The sequence below is a fragment of the Xenopus laevis genome, chromosome 1S (genome assembly GCF_017654675.1).
Source record: "Xenopus laevis strain J_2021 chromosome 1S, Xenopus_laevis_v10.1, whole genome shotgun sequence".
NCBI classification, from domain to species: Eukaryota; Metazoa; Chordata; class Amphibia; order Anura; family Pipidae; genus Xenopus; species Xenopus laevis.
In genome coordinates, this window is record NC_054372.1 from 89,882,775 (window position 1) to 89,903,019 (window position 20,245).

The 20,245-nt window shown below is 39.0% G+C and overlaps 1 protein-coding gene across 1 annotated transcript; it reads left to right on the top strand.

Annotated features, from left to right (window-relative positions):
• Nucleotides 1-1,383: 1,383 nt before the first annotated feature.
• Nucleotides 1,384-18,654, top strand: thop1.S (thimet oligopeptidase 1 S homeolog). Its single transcript, XM_018243600.2, has 13 exons — nt 1,384-1,532; nt 3,801-4,001; nt 5,000-5,148; nt 6,822-6,929; nt 7,435-7,537; nt 11,598-11,758; nt 11,846-11,981; nt 13,892-14,258; nt 14,352-14,553; nt 14,628-14,814; nt 14,938-15,066; nt 15,997-16,133; nt 18,011-18,654. The coding sequence occupies exons 1-13, from the start codon at nt 1,520-1,522 to the stop codon at nt 18,167-18,169; spliced, it is 2,052 nt and encodes a 683-aa protein (XP_018099089.1). The 5' UTR covers nt 1,384-1,519; the 3' UTR covers nt 18,170-18,654.
• The last annotated feature ends 1,591 nt before the right edge of the window (nt 18,655-20,245 follow it).

Below are 20,245 nucleotides of genomic sequence, written 5' to 3' on the forward strand. Positions count from 1 at the left end.
CACTGCGATTTAAAAATCTAAATTTTGGCTTTTTACATTACCAGGAGTGGCTTTTTTGCTGTCCCTGGTAACTTGCAGGCTGCTACCACCTGAGGCAAATTTCTCAACTCGCCTCGTGGCAGCAGTGTCCCTGCAGGGGCAGCAAAAAGCAGACTCTGGTCTGATAGATGCAAAGATAAAGCCATACGATAACTATATCAATGGGTGACTGTTACTACAATTTGTCGGACATAACTTTAGTACGATTGCTGTCACGTCCAGAACATCATCTGATTTGTTCTTCTACTACTTTGTTTAATCTGAATCTGGTTAGTGGCAGGTCGGAAGATTGTGACGTCTGATCATCAGTCAGGTACAAGGCTAAAATCTGCACATCTATGGCCAGCTTTAGCACTAGGTGGAGTAATGAGAAAGGTTCTGAACACAGGAAGGGAAAGATAAGTGGAAGAGCAGGGGATGAGGGGAGAACAGCAGTCTGGTATCTCTGTGCAGATTATTCTATTTCTGCTACACCCTGTACTGGATCATCACAGTATGTTGGTGCCGGCAAGTCCACACTCACACACATCACTGGCTGCGGACCTCAGTGTGGTGGACTTAGCAGGCCGTGAAGGTAACCATGGGGTTACGCTGCACTGGCTGCTGCTCTCTAAGCTGGCGGCCAATCAAATAAATGCCTACAGGCCCCGATTTCTAATTGGTCCCCTCCCCTAGGCCAGTGCCCATTCCCTGCATGTGAGCACGTCCCTTGCTCGCAAGTGCGTGCACATGAGCCAGTTTGCGATTAGGGTTGCCACCAAATGATGGTTGATCCCAATGTTATTCATAGGGAAAAAAGATAAATATACAGGAAAATATATGGGCAACCCTATTTGCGATGGGGCACTGGGGATTAAGCATTTAACAGACTTAAATTGTTGCACGTCCCCAGTGCTCCTCAAAAATAGAATGCGGCTGGGCGGCATGCTGCACCTAAAATGTTGCCACCCTAAACATTGCCACAAATCTGGGCCTGATTGCCTTAAGTCCCACACCATTGCAAGTCCCTGAATTAAAATGGCAATTTTAGTAAAGTCAGGACAATGCTTTAGCCAGTATGAATTATAAGTCACTTTCAGGTGTTACTACTAAGCAATACTAAAGTGTCACATTCTGTAGCGCTGTACAATAGGACAGAGGTGTTATTATGCAGTAAGAGCTGCATCTGCCACAGCTAGAAAAGGGGGAAGACAGGCTAGAGACTGACAGAGTTGTAGTTGGACCATAGCTGGAGTGGATTACCAATAAATGGACACACTAGAGAAAGTCAGTGCTGTGCAAACAACATTGCTCTACCTCTACGTATATATCCCCAAAAGCTCTGGGTAAATTTGACGGCTCTGTAGCTTTAAGATGAAAGCCCTCCCCCGGCCGCCTACAACTGCTGTCATTCATAATATGCGCCATCCTCCCTCTTCCCACACTGCACCGCGCCGGCCCCTGTACCAGAACTACGAGACAGATTTGGAAGAGAAAACACATGGCGCCTACAGGTAGCGAAATCTTTTGGCTTAGCAAAATCCCATGGACTTGTGTGGTGTTCTCGATTGCAGTTGGCTATCGGGCGTACAGTTTACTAACCTAGCATAGACATTTTATTTGAATGTGGCGCACGTACCATGCCTGTCCTCTGGCAAACCGGCTAGACGTTCCCACTGGTGGGCAATGGAATGGGTTGGGTTGGGTTGTACAGAATCATTACTCAAATGGAGATGTGCGCCCAAACAACACAATTGGTACATTCTTACATCACTGATCTGCTCTAGGTGCATACACTAGAAAGCTGTCCTTTCCAATACATTACAGGCATTCCCTCTTTGTGGATGATCTATTACACGTATGGGATCTCTTATCTGGGAATCTGATGACTAGAAATCTTAAAGGGATACTGTCATGGGAAAAAAATTTTTTTCAAAATGAATCAGTTAATAGTGCTGCTCCAGCAGAATTCTGCACTGAAATCCATTTCTCAAAAGAACAAACAGATTTTTTAATATTCAATTTTGAAATCTGCCATGGGGCTAGACATTTTGGCAATTTCCCAGCTGCCCCTGGTCATGTGACTTGTGCCTGCACTTTAGGAGAGAAATGCTTTCTGGCAGGCTGCTGTTTTCCTTCTCAATGTAACTGAATGTGTCTCAGTGAGACATGGGTTTTTACTATTGAGTGCTGTTCTTAGATCTACCAGGCAGCTGTTATCTTGTGTTAGGGAGCTGTTATCTGGTTAACTTCCCATTGTTCTTTTGTTTGGCTGCTGGGGGGGGGGGGAAGGGAGGGGGTGATATTACTCCAACTTGCAGTACAGCAGTAAAGAGTGATTGAAGTTTATCAGAGCACAAGTCACATGACTTGGGACAAAATGTCTAGCCCCATGTCCGATTTCAAAATTGAATATAAAAAAAATTGTTGTATATAGTCACATGTCTTGGGGCAGCTGGGAAATTGACAATATGTCTAGCCCCATGTCAGATTTCAAAATTGAATATAAAAAAATCTGTTTGCTCTTTTGAGAAATGGATTTCAGTGCAGAATTCTGCTGGAGCAGCACTATTAACTGATTCATTTTGAAAGATTTTTTTTTCCCATGACAGTATCCCTTTAAGCTGGCCATAGACGCAAAGTTTCGATTGTACGAATCCTCGATTCGTACGATTTTCGAATTGTGTCCCGACATTTGTCGTGCCACTCCAATCGGCCGTTAAGTCGATCGGACAGGTTAATAATATCTCTGCGTGTATTGCCCATCTGATGATCTTTTACTACTTTATTTGATCTGAAAGTGTCAGGTCGAGAGATGGGAAGTCCGATAAGTCAGATCGTTCGAGGATTCGAACAATCAGATCTTTGCATCTATGGCCAGTTTTAAGCTCACTATAGATGTGCGATCCAACAAAATTGATTGTGCCAGTTAGAAGATTTAAATCGTTCACAGTGAAATGTATCCATTGTCCAATTGTTTGGGCCAAGCAGGCAACTACACACAGTTTTCCTAGCTTTAACTAGATGGTATCGCTTGAAATGGGCTTTTTAGTTGATGGACAAATACATTTATACATTTAAACAATCTTTTCAAGATGAGCTTGGTCTTACAATAACGAAAAGATCTTTTAAAAATCTTAACATCTATGGCCACCTTAAAGGAGAACTAAAGCCTAACTAAAGAAGTAGGTAGAAATGTTGTACATTATGTTTTGGGCTTCTGTACCAGCCCAAGGCAACCACAGCCCTTTAGCAGTAAAGATCTGTGTCTCCAAAGATGCCCAAGTAGCTCCCCATCTTCTTTTCTGCTGATTCACTGAACATGCTCTGTGCTGCTGTCACTTACTGAGCTTAGGGACCCACTCACAATATACAGTACATATAGAATAGAGATGTCGCAATTTAAGGCTGATTAGTAATTAATACAGATAATTACTACATGGCAGCACAGAAACCAGTGCAATTAGCATCAGAATTTAATAATCAGCCCTGTAGCATCAGCTTATATTACACACCAGACACATTTTCTGCTGGATAATTAGTGACCACTAATGAACGTATATTTGACTATTCTTATTTTTTTACATGTCCCCTTTTTGTATCAGCAGTGGTATAAGGGTGGTGTTCCATGAATGAATCAACCATATGAGTCTGTAGTGTTGCTTGTAAATATTCCATGAGTAGTAACCACAGCTACCTAATGTTTCCTTTACATAAATGTCACATTTAGATACACTGCAAGCTCATGTTATTAAACATTGTAACATTGCCTTGACCTGCAGGCCACATGATGGAGTCCCAGTTTAAGAATGATGGAAATCGTCTCAGGTGGGATCTGACTCCAGAACAGATTGAAATAATGACTGGTGAGGTCATTGAGCAAACAAAGAGAGTTTATGACCAGGTTGGAAGCCTAGACCTTAGCAGTGTCACCTATGAAAACACACTAAAGGCCCTGGCTGATGTGGAAGTGGAGTATTCTGGTATGTGTATATTTGTAAAAATTCAGCTTGTCTGTGTTTTGTGTTTGTTTTCAGTTGAATCTTTACTGGAAATAGTAGCAGTCAGTCTATTTTTTTTTACGTATTGTATTTATATATTTCCAAATCAAAGAGCAAGACTAGCAGAATTGGATAGAAAATGATTACAATTCAGTTTGTGACCTTTTACCTTTAAAAATGTTATTATATTTCCTCTTGTTTTTTTTCTCCCTCTCAAACCCTCTACAGCTTGATTAATCAAAGAGAGAGTTAGGGGGTAGGATGGTGAACTCAGCAGTTGTATACATAGCTGAATGCCTAGAGAACTCTATTGTGTTTGCAGAAACATTCTAGAAGTGTCATGATGCCAGGGATTACAGGTTTTACAGTATGGATAGGGCTGTTATTTATTACCCTCAATTAGCTCCAGTCAGCTAAAAAAATAAATAATTGTGCTACACAGGGTATACATTTTTTTAATTGTTTGATTTTGCTTGATTTCCTTGTATTTAAAAAATGTCTTACTTCCTTAAAAGTTAGAATGCACGTCAGGTGTACAGTCAGAAGTGAAAGATGCAGTTTGATTTCTCTTTTCCTGGCTACAACTAAAAGATATGCCCTTCAGAGCAGTTAAGGTGGCCATACAATGGCCTGCCTGAGTTTATCTAGACACAAAACAGCCAGAAATCAACTGGGCATCTGTTCATTAATGTAACCCTTGTCGGCAAAGGGGGCAAACGTTGAAATCAGCCTAATTTGGCCCAGAGCGTGGGAGGTCCAGATCGGCTCATTTGGCAACCTTGGCAAACAAGCGGACAATCATTTGGCACTGTATGGCCAACTTCAGTTACACTTCAGGCTTTTCATCTGTACCTTAACTAGTTGACTCTGATATTCAAGTTATGAACTGCAACTTCTTGTAACTTCATCTTGGGGGGAGGGAGGTTGACACCTTTTGCTGTCAGATTTAATGTGTTCTTTTGCTTTGTATCCTATTTTAGTGAAGAGGAGCATTCTTGATTTTCTGCAGCATGTATCTCCCTCAAAAGAAATCCGTGCGGCAAGCACTGAGGCTGATAAGAAATTGTCAGAATTTGATGTTGAAAAAAGCATGAGGGAGGATGTTTATAGAAGAATTGAACACTTGCAGGTAAGATGGTTATCACTGCAAAATGCTTGTTGCAAAAAAGTACAACAAGCATTTTATTTTAATACTGACATGATTTATTAACTTTCATTGTACATGAAATGGGTTGTCCGTTGGTTGCGGTACCCTGTTATCAATGGTCAAATATTAATACACAACTGATAAATAAACAAGCGGAGGGGGGGGGGTTGAAACTCAAAAGAAGCAAGAATACATAAAAAAAGAAAAAGCGTGCATATTATTAGCATATGTTAAAAATAACAATAGTTGTATGGTGGTGGGGTATTATTGTTATTACTTCTATGTTGGTTTTAGAATATTTGGATTACTGGCTTTTCCTTGAATATGTCCCCTCGTCGCGAGTGTAGGGCCAGATACAGCTGAGAGTCATTTTCATGGGCTAACCAAGGGAGCCATATTTTCATATAGGCTGCCATATCATTCTTCAATGTATATGAAAGCTTTTCATTGGTGGCTATACCAATTTTCTTTGTCATACAACAAGCATTTTATCGAACCCTTTTGAGTTAGGAGAAAGATCAAGCACTGCCATATGATTACTATGGTCTAAAATCTGTATATCACTTTTGCCTAAAACCAATATCCTTAATTCATTCTGTCATAGAACCTTAAAGGGATACTGTCATGGGAAAAAAATTTTTTTCAAAATGAACCAGTTAATAGTGCTGCTCCAGTAGAATTCTGCACTGAAATCCATTTCTCAAAAGAGCAAACAGATTTTTTTATATTCAATTTTGAAATCGGACATGGGGCTAGAGATATTGTCAATTTCCCAGCTGCCCCAAGTCATGTGACTTGTGCTCTGATAAACTTCAATCACTCTTTACTGCTGTACTGCAAGTTGGAGTGATATCACCCCCCTCCCTTTTTCCCCCCAGCAGCCAAACAAAAGAACAATGGGAAGGTAACCAGATAACAGCTCCCTAACACAAGGTAACAGCTGCCTGGTAGATCTAAGAACAACACTCAAGTAAAAACCCATGTCTCACTGAGACACATTGAGTTACATTGAGAAGGAAAAACAGCAGCCTGCCAGAAAGCATTTCTCTCCTAAAGTGCAGGCACAAGTCACATGACCAGGGGCAACTGGGAAATTGACAAAATGTCTAGCCCCATGGCAGATTTCAAAATTGAATATAAAAAAATCTGTTTGCTATTTTGAAAAATGGATTTCAGTGCAGAATTCTGCTGGAGTAGCACTATTAACTGATTCATTTTGAAAAAAACATGTTTTCCGATGACAGGATCCCTTTAATACCTGTTAATTATAGGGCCGGGCTGCAAACACGGAGCATTAGTCAGAGTTTCCTGATTACTATTTCAGGTTTGGGTAGGGCCCTTTTTTTTAAGCTGTTTATGTAAATCTGTATGTACAGTGTTTATACCAATTTATTGTACAGCACTGTGTATAAATATGTGATGATAAACATATACTAAATAAGTTTGCCCTACTTGCACAGGACAGGACTGCTTGTAAATGGATATGGAAAATAAGAATGACCATTATCATTTATTTATATAGCATCAACAAGTTACATGTTTGCTTAACATTAATTGATAACAATTAGGGTCCTGCTCACGAGCACTTATTTTTTTGTCTCTCAATTATAGAAACTTTTTTATTCTGACTCTTCTGTATTATGACTCCTCTATAGACCATTATACCATCTGATACTCTAAAACCTGAAGCAAAGCGATTCCTAGAAAGACTGATCAAACTGAGCCAGAGGAATGGACTGAATCTCCCTTCAGATATCCAGGAGGTAATACGTTTTGCTGATTGCTGAATTATACAATACAATAAATGTACATATGAACATTCATGTCATATAAAATGTCTTGTATAAACTCTTTTTAGAACTATTCCGTGCCTCATATATGATTAACAAGTAAAGATTGCTGCGGAAAACTATACCAAGGTCTATCATTGCAAAAAAACTTTTATTAGTTTGTAACGGCCAGTTCAGCCTCATAAGGAGAAAACTATGTTTCGTCACCAACACATTGTAAACAAAAAAATGTTCTCCATAATTACTTCCATGTCTTGATTTCCCAAAATCTTCAGTACGTCATAGTTTTGAGATTTTACTGTATAATGTAATTGTCTGTTGAATTTTTTAGTTTTAGTTTTCCTTAGAAGTTATTTATACTAGATATGAAGGTTTTGTGTTTAAGCATTAACTCTGACTATAGCATTAATTTTATGTGTGGGGCATGCTATTTGTTCTCTTGATGCACACTACAATTTCCAAAACATTTTTATTTCAGAAAATTAAATCCATTAAGAAAAAGATGAGTACACTCTCCATTGATTTCAATAAGAATTTAAATGAAGACATCACATTTCTCACCTTTACTAGGGAAGAACTTGGTAAGATTCATTGGAACATTTAATTTCAGTATGTCAATCTGATGAATCCCACACTGGCTATTTCTGTTCTCTATTATATATGTGGAATCTTCTAGTTTGTCTGTGCAAAGAATCCCTTTCAATGCATAACTGGTCTTATGCATCCATGTAGGAGCCACTAAAATTCTTGCCTCAGCCGAGACTTTCCTTTTGAATGAATGGCAACATTTACTGATCAGAAGTAGCTGGTCATGTTTAATGTCTCGGTTGAAGAAAGCAACTCCTTGTCAATCATGGTACTAAATGGATAAATATAGATATATACAATGGCTTTTCACTGTGTATAAGAAAGGTGTCACTAAGTTATAACTAAGAATGTCGTTGATTCCAATTTATCATGTAAATATATATATATATATATATATATATATATATATATATATATATATATATATATATATATATATATATATATATATATATATATATATATATAAATTTTGTATCCAGCTAGAAGTTTGGCTGAATTAAATGATATATTTCCTTACTGGTCAATATGCAATGAGTTGTGCAGCAAAGCCTTGGGAATTCCGGGAGCAGGATAAAAGGCAAAACCCTGTTTTTCGGACAACATCCACATCAGTAATTCATACCCACATCTTTTATAGTTCCCATCCTGCTGCAGGGCCTAATTACCATCATTCTGTTACGGCTTGGCTCTTAAAGATGATACCCAAGTGTCATCTGAACCATCATATTAGCACCATTCTGCGTTGGGATGTTTGCATGCCTTTTTTTTGTTTTGTTTTTAATAGAGCATACTGTTAAAGGAGAAATAGAGGTATTTACAGTATATAGGTTAGTACTCTAGTGAGACCTCCCTCCTTCCTGTTATGCCTGTCTGACCCAGCTCTACATATTGTGAAATTCGGACATTCCTGCTGGTCAATTTGACCGTCGGTGCTCTCTTTTTGCTTATGCATTGACCCTTGCCTGCCAGACTTGCATTCACTCATGACTTTTTGAGCCTTGGACATTCTACCTGTCTTTTCTAAATGTGCCTCTGCCTACCTTCAATTAAACCTTCCTCTGCCTGCCTTTATCTCCTGCTTAGTAAAAGCAACTTTCAGTTGTGTAACTCGTGCCTGCCTGTTTTCCATCCAGCCTCTTACTTTGTATTACCTATTACAAATGCTGAGATCAGTGACCTCTAAAACACCGCAGTGGCTACCTGGTGGTTGTGCCAGTATGACCGTGACACCACCTCCTGAACTGAACTACTGCACCCCCAAAGTACTGGCCTGTTTCCCTTACCTGTTCCAAAAAATCAGAATAGCTTAATCTTTTCTTCCAAGTATGTGCCAGCAGACGAAGCAATGTCCAGATCAGCTTCAATAGTGTGTGCTGCTTGAGCAAGATGCTGGTAAAGAGTTTATGCAGTGTGAGAATGCCCAGCAACCCCACTTCACTACTCTGCAATTTTGGAACAATTAACGCAAACAGGCCAGTTGAGGGACACAGTACTGCGGTATGGGGGACTGGGGGAGGCCTCACCAGGGCTAATAACATTTAAATAGCGAAGCAGAGAACCTAGCCTGATTTCGGTGAGACAGGCTAAACAGGAGCCAAAACGCCCTTCACGTGCAAGATATGCAACAAAAAGCCTTATATATAAATACCTTTTGTTCTCTCCAACTGTGCTTAATCTTTTCAAGTTTACAATCTTTACCAAGTTTGACATTTGTCTGTCATTTTACACAAATAGGCACATATGTAAAGGTGCATCAAATAGTGGTGTTTTAATGCCATGCATCCTACACAAAAAGGAGTGGCTCACCTTTAGGTTAACTTTTGGTATGTTATAGAATGGCAACTTTTCAATGGGTCTTCATTATTTATTTTTTCTCTGACATTCGTCTGTGGGACACAGGGACAATGGGGTTTAGCATCTATCAGTAGGAGGCAGGACACTAGAAGAATAAAGTGAGAGGAGGCCCCTCCCCCTTCGCTATACCCCCACTAACTGTAGGAGTGAGTCAGTTTTTCTAGTGTCCTTCAAGGAGATGGGACCTGCTCCACGCAGGCTGGATTTCTTTGGCCTTATGGCACCAGGGGCTGTCCTTGAGGACTCTGGCCAGTCCCACTACAGGGGTCTCTCTCTCTCACTCTCTCACTCTCTCTCTCATATATATATATATCCGGGGGAGTGGTCTCTTCATCAGGTTATATTGGAAAGATGGGGAATGCCAGAAATAGATCTCAAGGCCTCACAGTTTTGTGCCCGCTATCGAGACCCTCTAGCACTAACGGCACATGCCATGACAGTTCCCTGGCGGTTCAACCTAGCTTATGTATTTCCTTCATTACCTCTCCTTCCAAGGGTAATCCGAAAAATCAAGAGAGAACAATGCAGAGTAATACTCATAGCACCCCGGTGGCCCCGGCGAACTTGGTTCTCAGACCCAATTCTCATGTGCAGGACCGAGCCATGGACATTGCCTCTACGTCCGGGTCTACTGTCGCAGGGGCCAGTGTATCATCCCAACATCAGGATGTACGATGATTGCGGCCAGAAAACCAGTTTCCGCCAAGTCATATTACAGGGTCTGGAAATGCTTCAAAGACTGGTGTCGAACTAATAATCCTCCTTTTGACACATACTCCATTACACAAGTTCTTGAATTTTTACAAGCTGGCCTAGAAAAAGGACTCTCACTAGGTTCTCAAAAGTCACAAGTCTCTGCATTATCTAAACTTTACCAGTAAAGACTGGCACTTAACTCCGATATCCGCACTTTTCTTCAAGGAGTCAAACAGATTAATACTCTGTTCAGGAATCCACTTCTCCAATGGGATCTGAATCTAGTTCTATCTGCTCTCCAGAGTCCTCCATTTGAACCACTGGCATCCATACCTATGGAATGGCTATCTTGGAAAGTGGCCTTCCTCTTCGCTATTGCCTTAGCACGCAGAGTGTGTGAATTAGGAGCTCTGTCATGTCAGCCACCCTTAGTCTTTCACCCAGACCAAGCAGTGCTTCGTACTACGCCTTCTTTCGTACCAAAGGTCAACTCAGAATTCCACATTAATCAGGACATCACAATTCCTTCCTTCTGTCCACAACCGAAGAACCCTAAGGAAGTCTCATTGCACTCTCTGGATCCAGTCAGAGCACTCAAGTTCTATCTGAACCGTTCCAAAGAATTTAGACAATCCTCTTCGCTCTTAATTCTTCACTCGGGTAGCATGAAGGGCTCCCCGGCTTCCAAAACCACCATTTCCCAATGGATACAGGAGGCCATTCGCAGAGCCTACGTGGCAAAAGGAAAAAATCCTCCTACACGCTTAACTGCTCACTCAACCAGAGGCATCAGTACTTCCTGGGCCTTTTGGAACCAAGCCTCGGCTGAGCAAGTTTGTAGGGCAGCAACTTGGTCTTCCCTACATTCATTCACAAAATTCTACAGTTTTCAAGTATTTGCAGCATCTGATGCACACTTCGGTAGGAAGGTGCTGCACTACTGTAAAAAACCTGGCCTCAGTTCCTCCCTCCCAATAGTTTGGGGGACAGCTTTGGTATGTCTTCATTGTCCCTGTGTCCCACAGACAAATGCCAGAGAAAAGGAGATTTTTTTGTACTCACCGTTAAATCCTTTTCTCTGTAGCAGTCTGTGGGACACAGGGCTTCCCGCCTGGAAGAGGCCAGCCAGATTGTTTTTTCTGCAATGGTTGACTTATCTTGAAAATAGTTAAGTACTCAAGTTATATTATTCTGTTGTTAATCAAAACTGAGTACTCCTACAGTTAGTGGGGGTATAGCAGGAGGAGGAGGGGCCTCCTCTCACTTTATTCTTCTAGTGTCCTGCCTCCTACTGATAGATGCTAAACCCCATTTACTTCAGACCCTCTTCTATTCATATTCTAGCCTCTTATTTAAATCAGTGCATGGTTGCTAGAGTAATTTGGAACCTAGCAACCAGATTGCTGAGACTGCAATCTGGAGAGATGGTGAACAACCCCTTTAATTTGAAAATGGAAATTTTAAAATGTCTATGCTAATTATATAGTATTATTGTTCTAGGGGGTCTCCCAGATGATTTTCTGAATTCCTTGGAGAAGACAGATGATGATAAATTAAAAATAACACTAAAATATCCACATTATTTCCCCCTGATGAAAAAGTGTTTTATTCCTGATACTCGACAGAAGGTGGAAACTGCTTTCAATTCCCGTTGCAAAGAGGTTGGTTTGAGTATATTTATTTACTCCTAAGATTAATATTAATAATTTCAGTGACTTATTGTCTTTTTCTCTTATCTCCTTTCCCAGGAAAATAGCAGGATACTTCAAGAGTTAGTGCAACTAAGGGAACAAAAAAGTAGTCTTCTTGGCTTTAAAACGCATGCTGATTTTGTTCTGGAGATGAACATGGCAAAGAGCAGTGGAACTGTGGCTTGTTTTTTGGGTAGGGATCCATCACATTTTATAATGTAAATGTATAAATATGCATACTACTATCTTTAATTCACATTAAAACAAGTATTCCACCTATGATCCACCAATCTTCCTGTTTACTTCCCTGAAAATATTGCAATATGTCACCAGACATCAGTCATGTATTTCATATGGCCAGGAAACTGTCTGCATTATAACTATGACCATAAGCAACTTTCCAATGTACATTCTCTTGTAACTGCAGTTACAGCAGTGTTTATTTTTGTTCTCTGGATCTGACCCTTTACAATGTGACAAAAGGAAGTTCTCTTCCAGGTCTTTTAATTAGCATTTATCAGCTCGCTAGCAACAGTGGGCCTCATTTATTAATACTGGGCAAATTTGCCCATGGGCAGTTACCCATAGCAACCAATCACTGATTTAGCTTTTTAAAGCCAGCTGCAAGTAGAAAAATTAATGCAAGAATTTGATTGGTTGCCATGGGTTACTGCCCATGGGCAAATCTGCCCAGTGTTCATAAATGACCCCCATTGTGTGAAGAGGCAAAGCCAGGAGTGCCTTTAAAGGAGAAAGGCTTCGTGCATTTTGGGTGCCAAATGTTAGGCACCCCCAAGTGATTGTATTGACTTACCTGAAACCCCGGGCCGGTGCACCTATCGGCAGAAAACTGCACTGGCCAGGGGTTATACCAGTGAGCGATCCTCTTCTGTCTTCTTATTTCGTCAAATTTCCCGAGGCAAACTCATGCGCAGTTGAACGAAATAGCCAACTTTTTACTTAAAGTACGGCTTTTTGTTTTACTGCGTATGCGCAGTCACGTGAAGAATGAAGAAGACGGAAGAAGATCGTTCTGTGGTGCTCACTGGTATATACCCGGGGCGGTGCAATTTTCTGCTGATAGGAGCACCAGCCCGAGGTTTCAGGTAAGTCAATACAATGACTTGGGGGTGCCTAACAAGTGCCCAAGTGCACCAAGCCTTTCCTTCTCCTTTAATCAGTCAGCTAGAGCCTATTTTTAAAGGGCTTCTTTATGATTGCAAAACTGTTTCCCCCATCAGAGATGCAGACTAAACAAGCCCACACTCAGATTGGTAGAAACCATTACATTTTGGACAGAAAATGCCGCTGGTGGCTAATGTGCTACCTGAACAAGCTGGAGTGCAGGCTTTGTTAGCTTCCACATTTGGTAGGGGAAACAAGTATGCCTTTTTAAAGAAGAAGGAAAGGTATAATCACTGGGGTGATTACGAATCTTAGCCCCCCCCCCATAATTATAATGACTTACCCGATACAATGGTCTGTTCACTTAAAACTTCAGCTGCCTGAGGTATTTCCTGTAGGAGTTCATTAACCACAATTCTTCTGCTTCTTTACATTGAGCCCAGGCAGAAAGATGAGTAGTTGAGTTGAAAAAGTTCACAGTTGAGTGTCGCTGATTTGCGTCTTAAGTTCAGCCTTTCACGCTACTGCACATACTTCTGCCTGGACCAAAATAAGGAAGAGACCGAAAAAGCCAGAGAAGATGACAATAGTAAGCTTTTACAGAAATACCCCTGACCCAGTTGTATTTTTAAGCCAACAGGAGCACCAGCCTGGAATATCAAGTAAGCAATTATTAGAACTGGATGGACACCCCACCCCAGTGATATCTTAACTTCTTTAACTGCAATTAAATTTACAAATTGCTATAAAACCATTAAAATGTGTAATGAATATTGGGAGGTTTCTTAAAATTACAATTCTTTCACTGTGCAAAAATGGAGGCAGGCCCCTTTAAATATAAATGTATTTATAAAAATGAGAATTAGTAAAGGATCTGAATGCTTTTACTAGGCTCTGTATATCATATTGTATTACCAGAAGATAGGTGTCCTTTATTGACAATATATTTTATATATTTGAAAATATATTTTTTTCCAGAGGAATTGTCTCAAAAATTACAGCCACTGGGTGAGCAGGAAAGGTGTATCATGCTAGAACTTAAGAAGAAAGAGTGTGAAAAACGTGGGCTGAATTTTGATAACCAGATTAATGCCTGGGATATGCGCTATTATATGAACCAAGTTGAGGAGACCACATACTGTGTGGATCAGAACTTCTTGAAGGAATTTTTCCCAATTGAGGTAGTAACCTCTGGTCTTCTGGCCATATATCAAGAGTTGTTGGGTTTGAACTTTGTATTGGAGAAAGGTGCTGCTGTTTGGCATGAAGATGTGTCTTTGTTCTCTGTAAGGGATGACGCAACAGGACAACTCATAGGAAAGTTCTATTTGGACTTACATCCACGGTGAGTTATTCCTGACTTTTGTTAGAAAACATTAATGTTTTCTATGTGAGAAAAGAAACCAAATAGGTGTTTTTTGTCTTTATCCCTCCGTAGGGAAGGAAAATATTCACATGCAGCCTGCTTTGGGCTCCAGCCTGGATGTTTACTGCCTGATGGCACCAGGCAGATCTCTGTGGCTGCTATGGTTGCCAATTTTACTAAGCCCACACAAGATGCTCCCTCTCTTTTACAACATGATGAAGTAGAGACATATTTCCATGAGTTTGGGCATGTTATGCACCAGTTATGTGCTCAGGTAAGTGACCTTGCCATTTTCAGTATAAGAAGTATGTTTCTGATATTTAAACAATGCTTTTGTCTGTGTCACAGGCAGATTTTATACTGTTCAGTGGAACACACGTGGAGAGAGATTTTGTAGAAGCTCCTTCTCAGATGCTGGAAAACTGGGTTTGGGAAAGGGAATCTTTGCAACGCATGTCACGCCATTACAAAACTGGTAAAGCAATTCCTGAAGAGACATTGGAGAAGCTTATAAAATCCCGGCTGGCAAACACAGGTGAGAAGGGTATATTTGCAAGTTGTGTCCATATACACACAAGGTGTAAGAGTGCCTGGCTTTGACAAGCAATTATAAATATACCATGTGGATATATTTGTGACTTTCAATTTTATCTTTCAGGTCTCCTAAACCTTCGACAGATTGTTCTTGCCAAGATAGATCAGGTGCTGCACACCCAGATTGGTGTAGATCCTGTTAAAGAATATAGCAGGTTATGCAATGAGATACTTGGAGTCCCAGTTACACCTGGTGAGAGACTTTTCTTTTTTTAATAAGTATACCCTTAATACAGTTAACATGCAACAAAAATTATATGTGCTAAAAAGGCAACAACATTACCTCCATTATCCTTCATTGCTGTCCTGTGTTTGTGCTGGACAGTAGGAGTAGGGGTGGAAAATAATTTCTGAGCAGTGCACTGACATATATAATTATATACATTAATATTGTATAACATTGCTTCATTGCTGTCCTGTGTTTGTGCTGGACAGTAGGAGTAGGGGTGGAAAATAATTTCTGAGCAGTGCACTGACATATATAATTATATACATTAATATTGTATAACATAATTACTGACAGGTATTCAAAAAATGTAGTTTAAAAAAAAATCCTTGACTATATAGATCCTTTCTTGTATTGACAAGAGCCAAGTGTTTTTTTTTTTTTGCCTTAACTGAAAGGAGAATGAAAATCAGCAACACATTTGTTATTGATCTTGGAGACCAAACACCCTCAAACACGTTTAGTAAACTCAACAAATCACTGTAAGCATAAGGCCCACCTTAGTAGTCTGTGCCAGTACCTTAGTGGCTCCCATTTTGGAGTTTTTCTGAATCTGGCAATGCTGGCAGTGGGGAAATGCCATGCTCATTGGTGGGAAGACTGATGATGCCTGCAACTTGCTTGCACGGATGCATCAGTGCAGCCTTTATTTTGGACCTGCTAAGTTGCCGAATAAGCAGTGAGTAATGTCAGAAAACTATCAAGATTAGGTTCAAGGTTGCTGCCACCATTTCCACATGGGAAGTGTAGTTATTTTACAGGTACAAAGAAAATTACACTGGAGGGACATTCTAAAAGGGCATTTGTTCTCTTTTAAAATCAAAAAAAGATCTTTGTGTATAATTTGTGCCTGCAGGCTGCCTTTCTGTGTCTATAATCATTTCTTTTCTTTCTTAGGTACAAATATGCCAGCCACGTTTGGACATCTGGCAGGAGGATATGATGCTCAGTATTATGGATACCTGTGGAGCGAGGTATATTCTATGGACATGTACTATGCACGCTTTAAACAGGAAGGAATCATGAGCAAGAAGGTAAATGTTCTTATATTTATAATATATATATTTGTGTATATGAATACAACTTAAAACAACCGGAAACAGTTGGGACACTGCGTAAAATGTAATATGATGCCAGCAACGACTGATAAAGTTCAGTAATGCTAAATAAAAAAACATTTGGTGGATTATCTCACCGATTGGCAACAGGTCAGAAACCTGATTTGGTATATATAGAGAGGATCCCAGAGAGGCTGAGTCTCTCTGAAGTAAAGATGGGGAGTGGTACACCAGTCTGTGAAATGCTGCAAGGGCAAACATTGCAACAATTAATAATGTTTCTTAAATTGCTAAGAATTTGGAGATCTCATCATATAGAGCACATCATGTTGTTCAGAGATTCAAAGAATCTGGAGAAATCTGTGCACAAAGTACAAGTCAGAAAGCCAACATTGGATGACTATGAGCTTGGGGCCCTCAGATGCTACTGTGTTAAAAGCAAACAAGATTATGTAGTGGAAATCAATGCTTGGGCTTAGGAATACTTCCCAGAACCATTGTTTGTGAACATATTTCATCGCTGCATCCACAAATGGAAGTTACAATTCTACCATGCAAAGAAGAAACCATAAACAGTTGTGTTCAGAATAATAGCAGTGCAACATCACTAACCTGATCAATCAGTTTTTGGTAGAAATTATATTGTCAGTAATATTCGTTTGAGTTTTAGACTTTCAAATTTTTTCTTAAATAACCTTCCAATCGAATTTCGAGTATATATTCGAATTTATTAGAGTAAAAAAAATTCAAACGAATTTGAAATTCGACCTTTGATAAATGGGCCTCCAAGTGTTGTTAAGAGAAGAGGTGATGCACACAGTGGGAAATAGGCCCCTGTCCCAAATGTTTTGCTAGTATCAAATTCAAAACCAAGCATATATTTTTCTGTCTTAGGTCTGAGGTTAGACCTCACACATTTCTTTAAAAACCCAGAACTTACGTTGTGCTCAATGGCGTGACTATTAAGAAAAGTTAATATACCAGTATTGTTGCATATAGTATATTGGCCCAGAGAGAAAACAATTACTTGGCTAAATGGTGTTACTTATTGTTCACTTTATTTCTATTTCCCCTGTTCCCCCTTCTCTCTCACCCCCCCCCACCCAACATCTGTATGCTTTGTTACTGTATGTGGCTAATATCAAGAGTAAAAATACAAAATCAAATTTAAAACACAGTAAATTTAAAACCCGGAACTTTGTTGAGTGCTGTTATTTCATGTTGAAACTAAGATATACTTTTGTGTGATTGTACATGCAACCACTGCACCTTGAATGTGAGATACACAGGGCAACAAAAATAAGACACTTTGGTTTGGTAGAAGCTGCCTTAACATCTTTTATAACAAAAGCTGTATATTCAATGGAAGTTCTGCAAAAAGTTTTCCTTATTTATATAAATTTTTCAAAATGCTAGTGTCTAAATGTTATTCTGCCAGGAAAATTAACTTAAATCGGCTGTATTAAAATGCCTAACATCCATTATTAACACTGTACTTAACAACTCTACTTGGAAATGTTATTTCTCCTTTTAATGTAAACTATTGATGTTTAGTACAGGTATGGGATCCTTTATCCAGAAACCTGTTATCCAAAATTACAGAAAGGCAATCTCCTATAGACTCCATTATAATCAAATAATCCTATATTTTAAAAAATGTCCTTTTCCTCTGTAATAATAAAACAGTACTTTTTACTTGATCCAAACTAATTTATAATTAATCCTTATTGGAAGCAAAACCAGCCTATTGGGTTTATTTAGTGTTTACATGATAACAGATCCCACACCTGTACATAGAAAAATTTTGGTATTCATTTGCTTTTACATCTGTTTTTTTCCCCCCAATTCTTTAGGTTGGTGCAGATTATAGAAACTGTATTTTGAAGCCAGGGGGATCACTGGATGCCACTGACATGCTAAGGAATTTCCTAGGTCGTGACCCAAAGCAGGATGCGTTTCTTCAAAGTAAAGGACTGGCTAATATTAATACTCCTGCGCCTCTTGCTAGTTGATCGATTAACATACAGCACTATCTGTAATGACTTGAAAGTAGACACAAGACCAGGGTCATAGAACTGATTTCACAACATTTAAAAGTTGATTTATGGACAGACAATTTTGTTTTCAAATTAAGAAGAAATGTGTTCTTCAGTAAAAGCTGCAGTGCTGGGATTCCCTTTGTAATTGTAAGGCTTGGTTGCTGAACATTTGGATCAAGTGCAATATGATTCTCAGCCCTTTTATCATATTGGCCACAGATTTGGTTCAGTGGACATGTCGAATAACATGTTTAGCCAGCTAACTGATTTCTCTTTATGCAATCAAGACCTAATTCCATTTAGATGATGGTGACACACCATCAAAGGGAACAAAAAATCTTAACACAGTATTTGATAACATAAGTGTAACAATTCTAAATCTTCAGGCTTAGTAAATTATTTCCATGGTGTATCCCTGCTCAATGAATATAATTCCCATTAAAACACTTATTTCACAATTGTCATTCTTCTTTTTGTAGCCAAGAAAGCAATTATATAAAGATTAAATAATAACGGCATATAAGCACTAAATGGGTAAACATTTGGATTTTTGTGTTTTAGGCAACCATTATTATAGCAAATGGTGCTTTCATAAACAACTAGGTCTCAAAGTCTTACATAATTGTTCTAACCATACCAGTTTCAATGCAAATGTTCTAGCCTTTCGAGGCCTTTTAAGCTATTTGCACTACATATGGTTTCACATCTATCCTCTGTTTTACAGCTTGTTGACTTTTACACAGCAGAGACATATTTAAAAGTCAGTTCAGCAAATATGGCTCCAAATGTATAATACATCCATATTCCTGACTGGTTTTGGACCACCGATAAATTCTTTTGTTTGATGAATAACGGGACAGCAACCTTGATTTTTGAAGCAAATATGTTATTATGATTACAAATACCTTTTAAAGGGGAACTATCACGAAAATGAAAAATTAATATTAGTTTCAGCATTCTGAAATAAGAAACTTTGTAAATACAATCAATTAAATATTCTGCATAGTTTCTGAAATAGTCAAGTTTATGTTCACTATCCCTCTCGCAGCATCTGCTTCTCTTCATTCTGTCTTCATGAAACAGTACAGAATATTTAATTGTTTGTATTTAGAAAGTTTCTTATTTCAGTATGCTGAAAGCTTATATTAAATTTTCTTTTTTGTAATAGATCACCTATAAGGGAAGTTACCTATACAAAAAGCATGCACCACCATAAAAATAATCAATAGAATGTGCTGCACTAATAACGGAAGCAGCCATGGGTATAATATAAATAACTAATAGTCAATGATAGGCAAGCATTGCAGAATCCTTAGGAATCATTTAGGATACATTACACGTCCCCAAAAAATATTAAATGTATTGAACCAACTGCAGGTGGGAAAGCATTATAGCGGTGATAGGTACACTTCAAGCCTTAAAGATGGAGAGCCTTGCTCAGATATATTTTTCCACAGTAAATAATTGTGATGTGTGAATGTACAATATAGGTTAAGCTTAGACTGCTGGACATTTTATCATCATGAGTTCCAAAAATATATATTTAAGCAATCGATCCACATTGATGAATGCATTCCAAGTATTGGTAAACTGCTACAAAAAGACAGATGTAAAAAATGACAGATGTCCAGGCTGCAAGTTTACTTTCACATTTATAATCAGACAAGCAGAATTGCTTGTATTTGTCAAAACTATTGATTTTTCAGCGCATGAAAGATTAAAGCCCAGCAGATACTTACCACCAGCTGCCAGCATAGTTTAACATATTTTAAAACTTCCAAATACTAAAGCATTTGCCTTCTGGTTTTTTTTTCAATTGCATAAAAGCCTTGGATCATTTTCCATCATCATTCATTTTAAGGAGAGGAGGTTAAGACCTTTTAATGTGAGGCACAAGTGGTATTTGTGTCTCCAAGAGCATCCTAGTGTGAAGAAATGTTTATAGCACAGAGCAGTCGTCTTGCTTACTTTGCTTCGGTTTATATAAAAAAATGAGCTGAGGCACATGTCATTTAGTGACTCGACAGTTATTTCATGGAATGTGTTAGG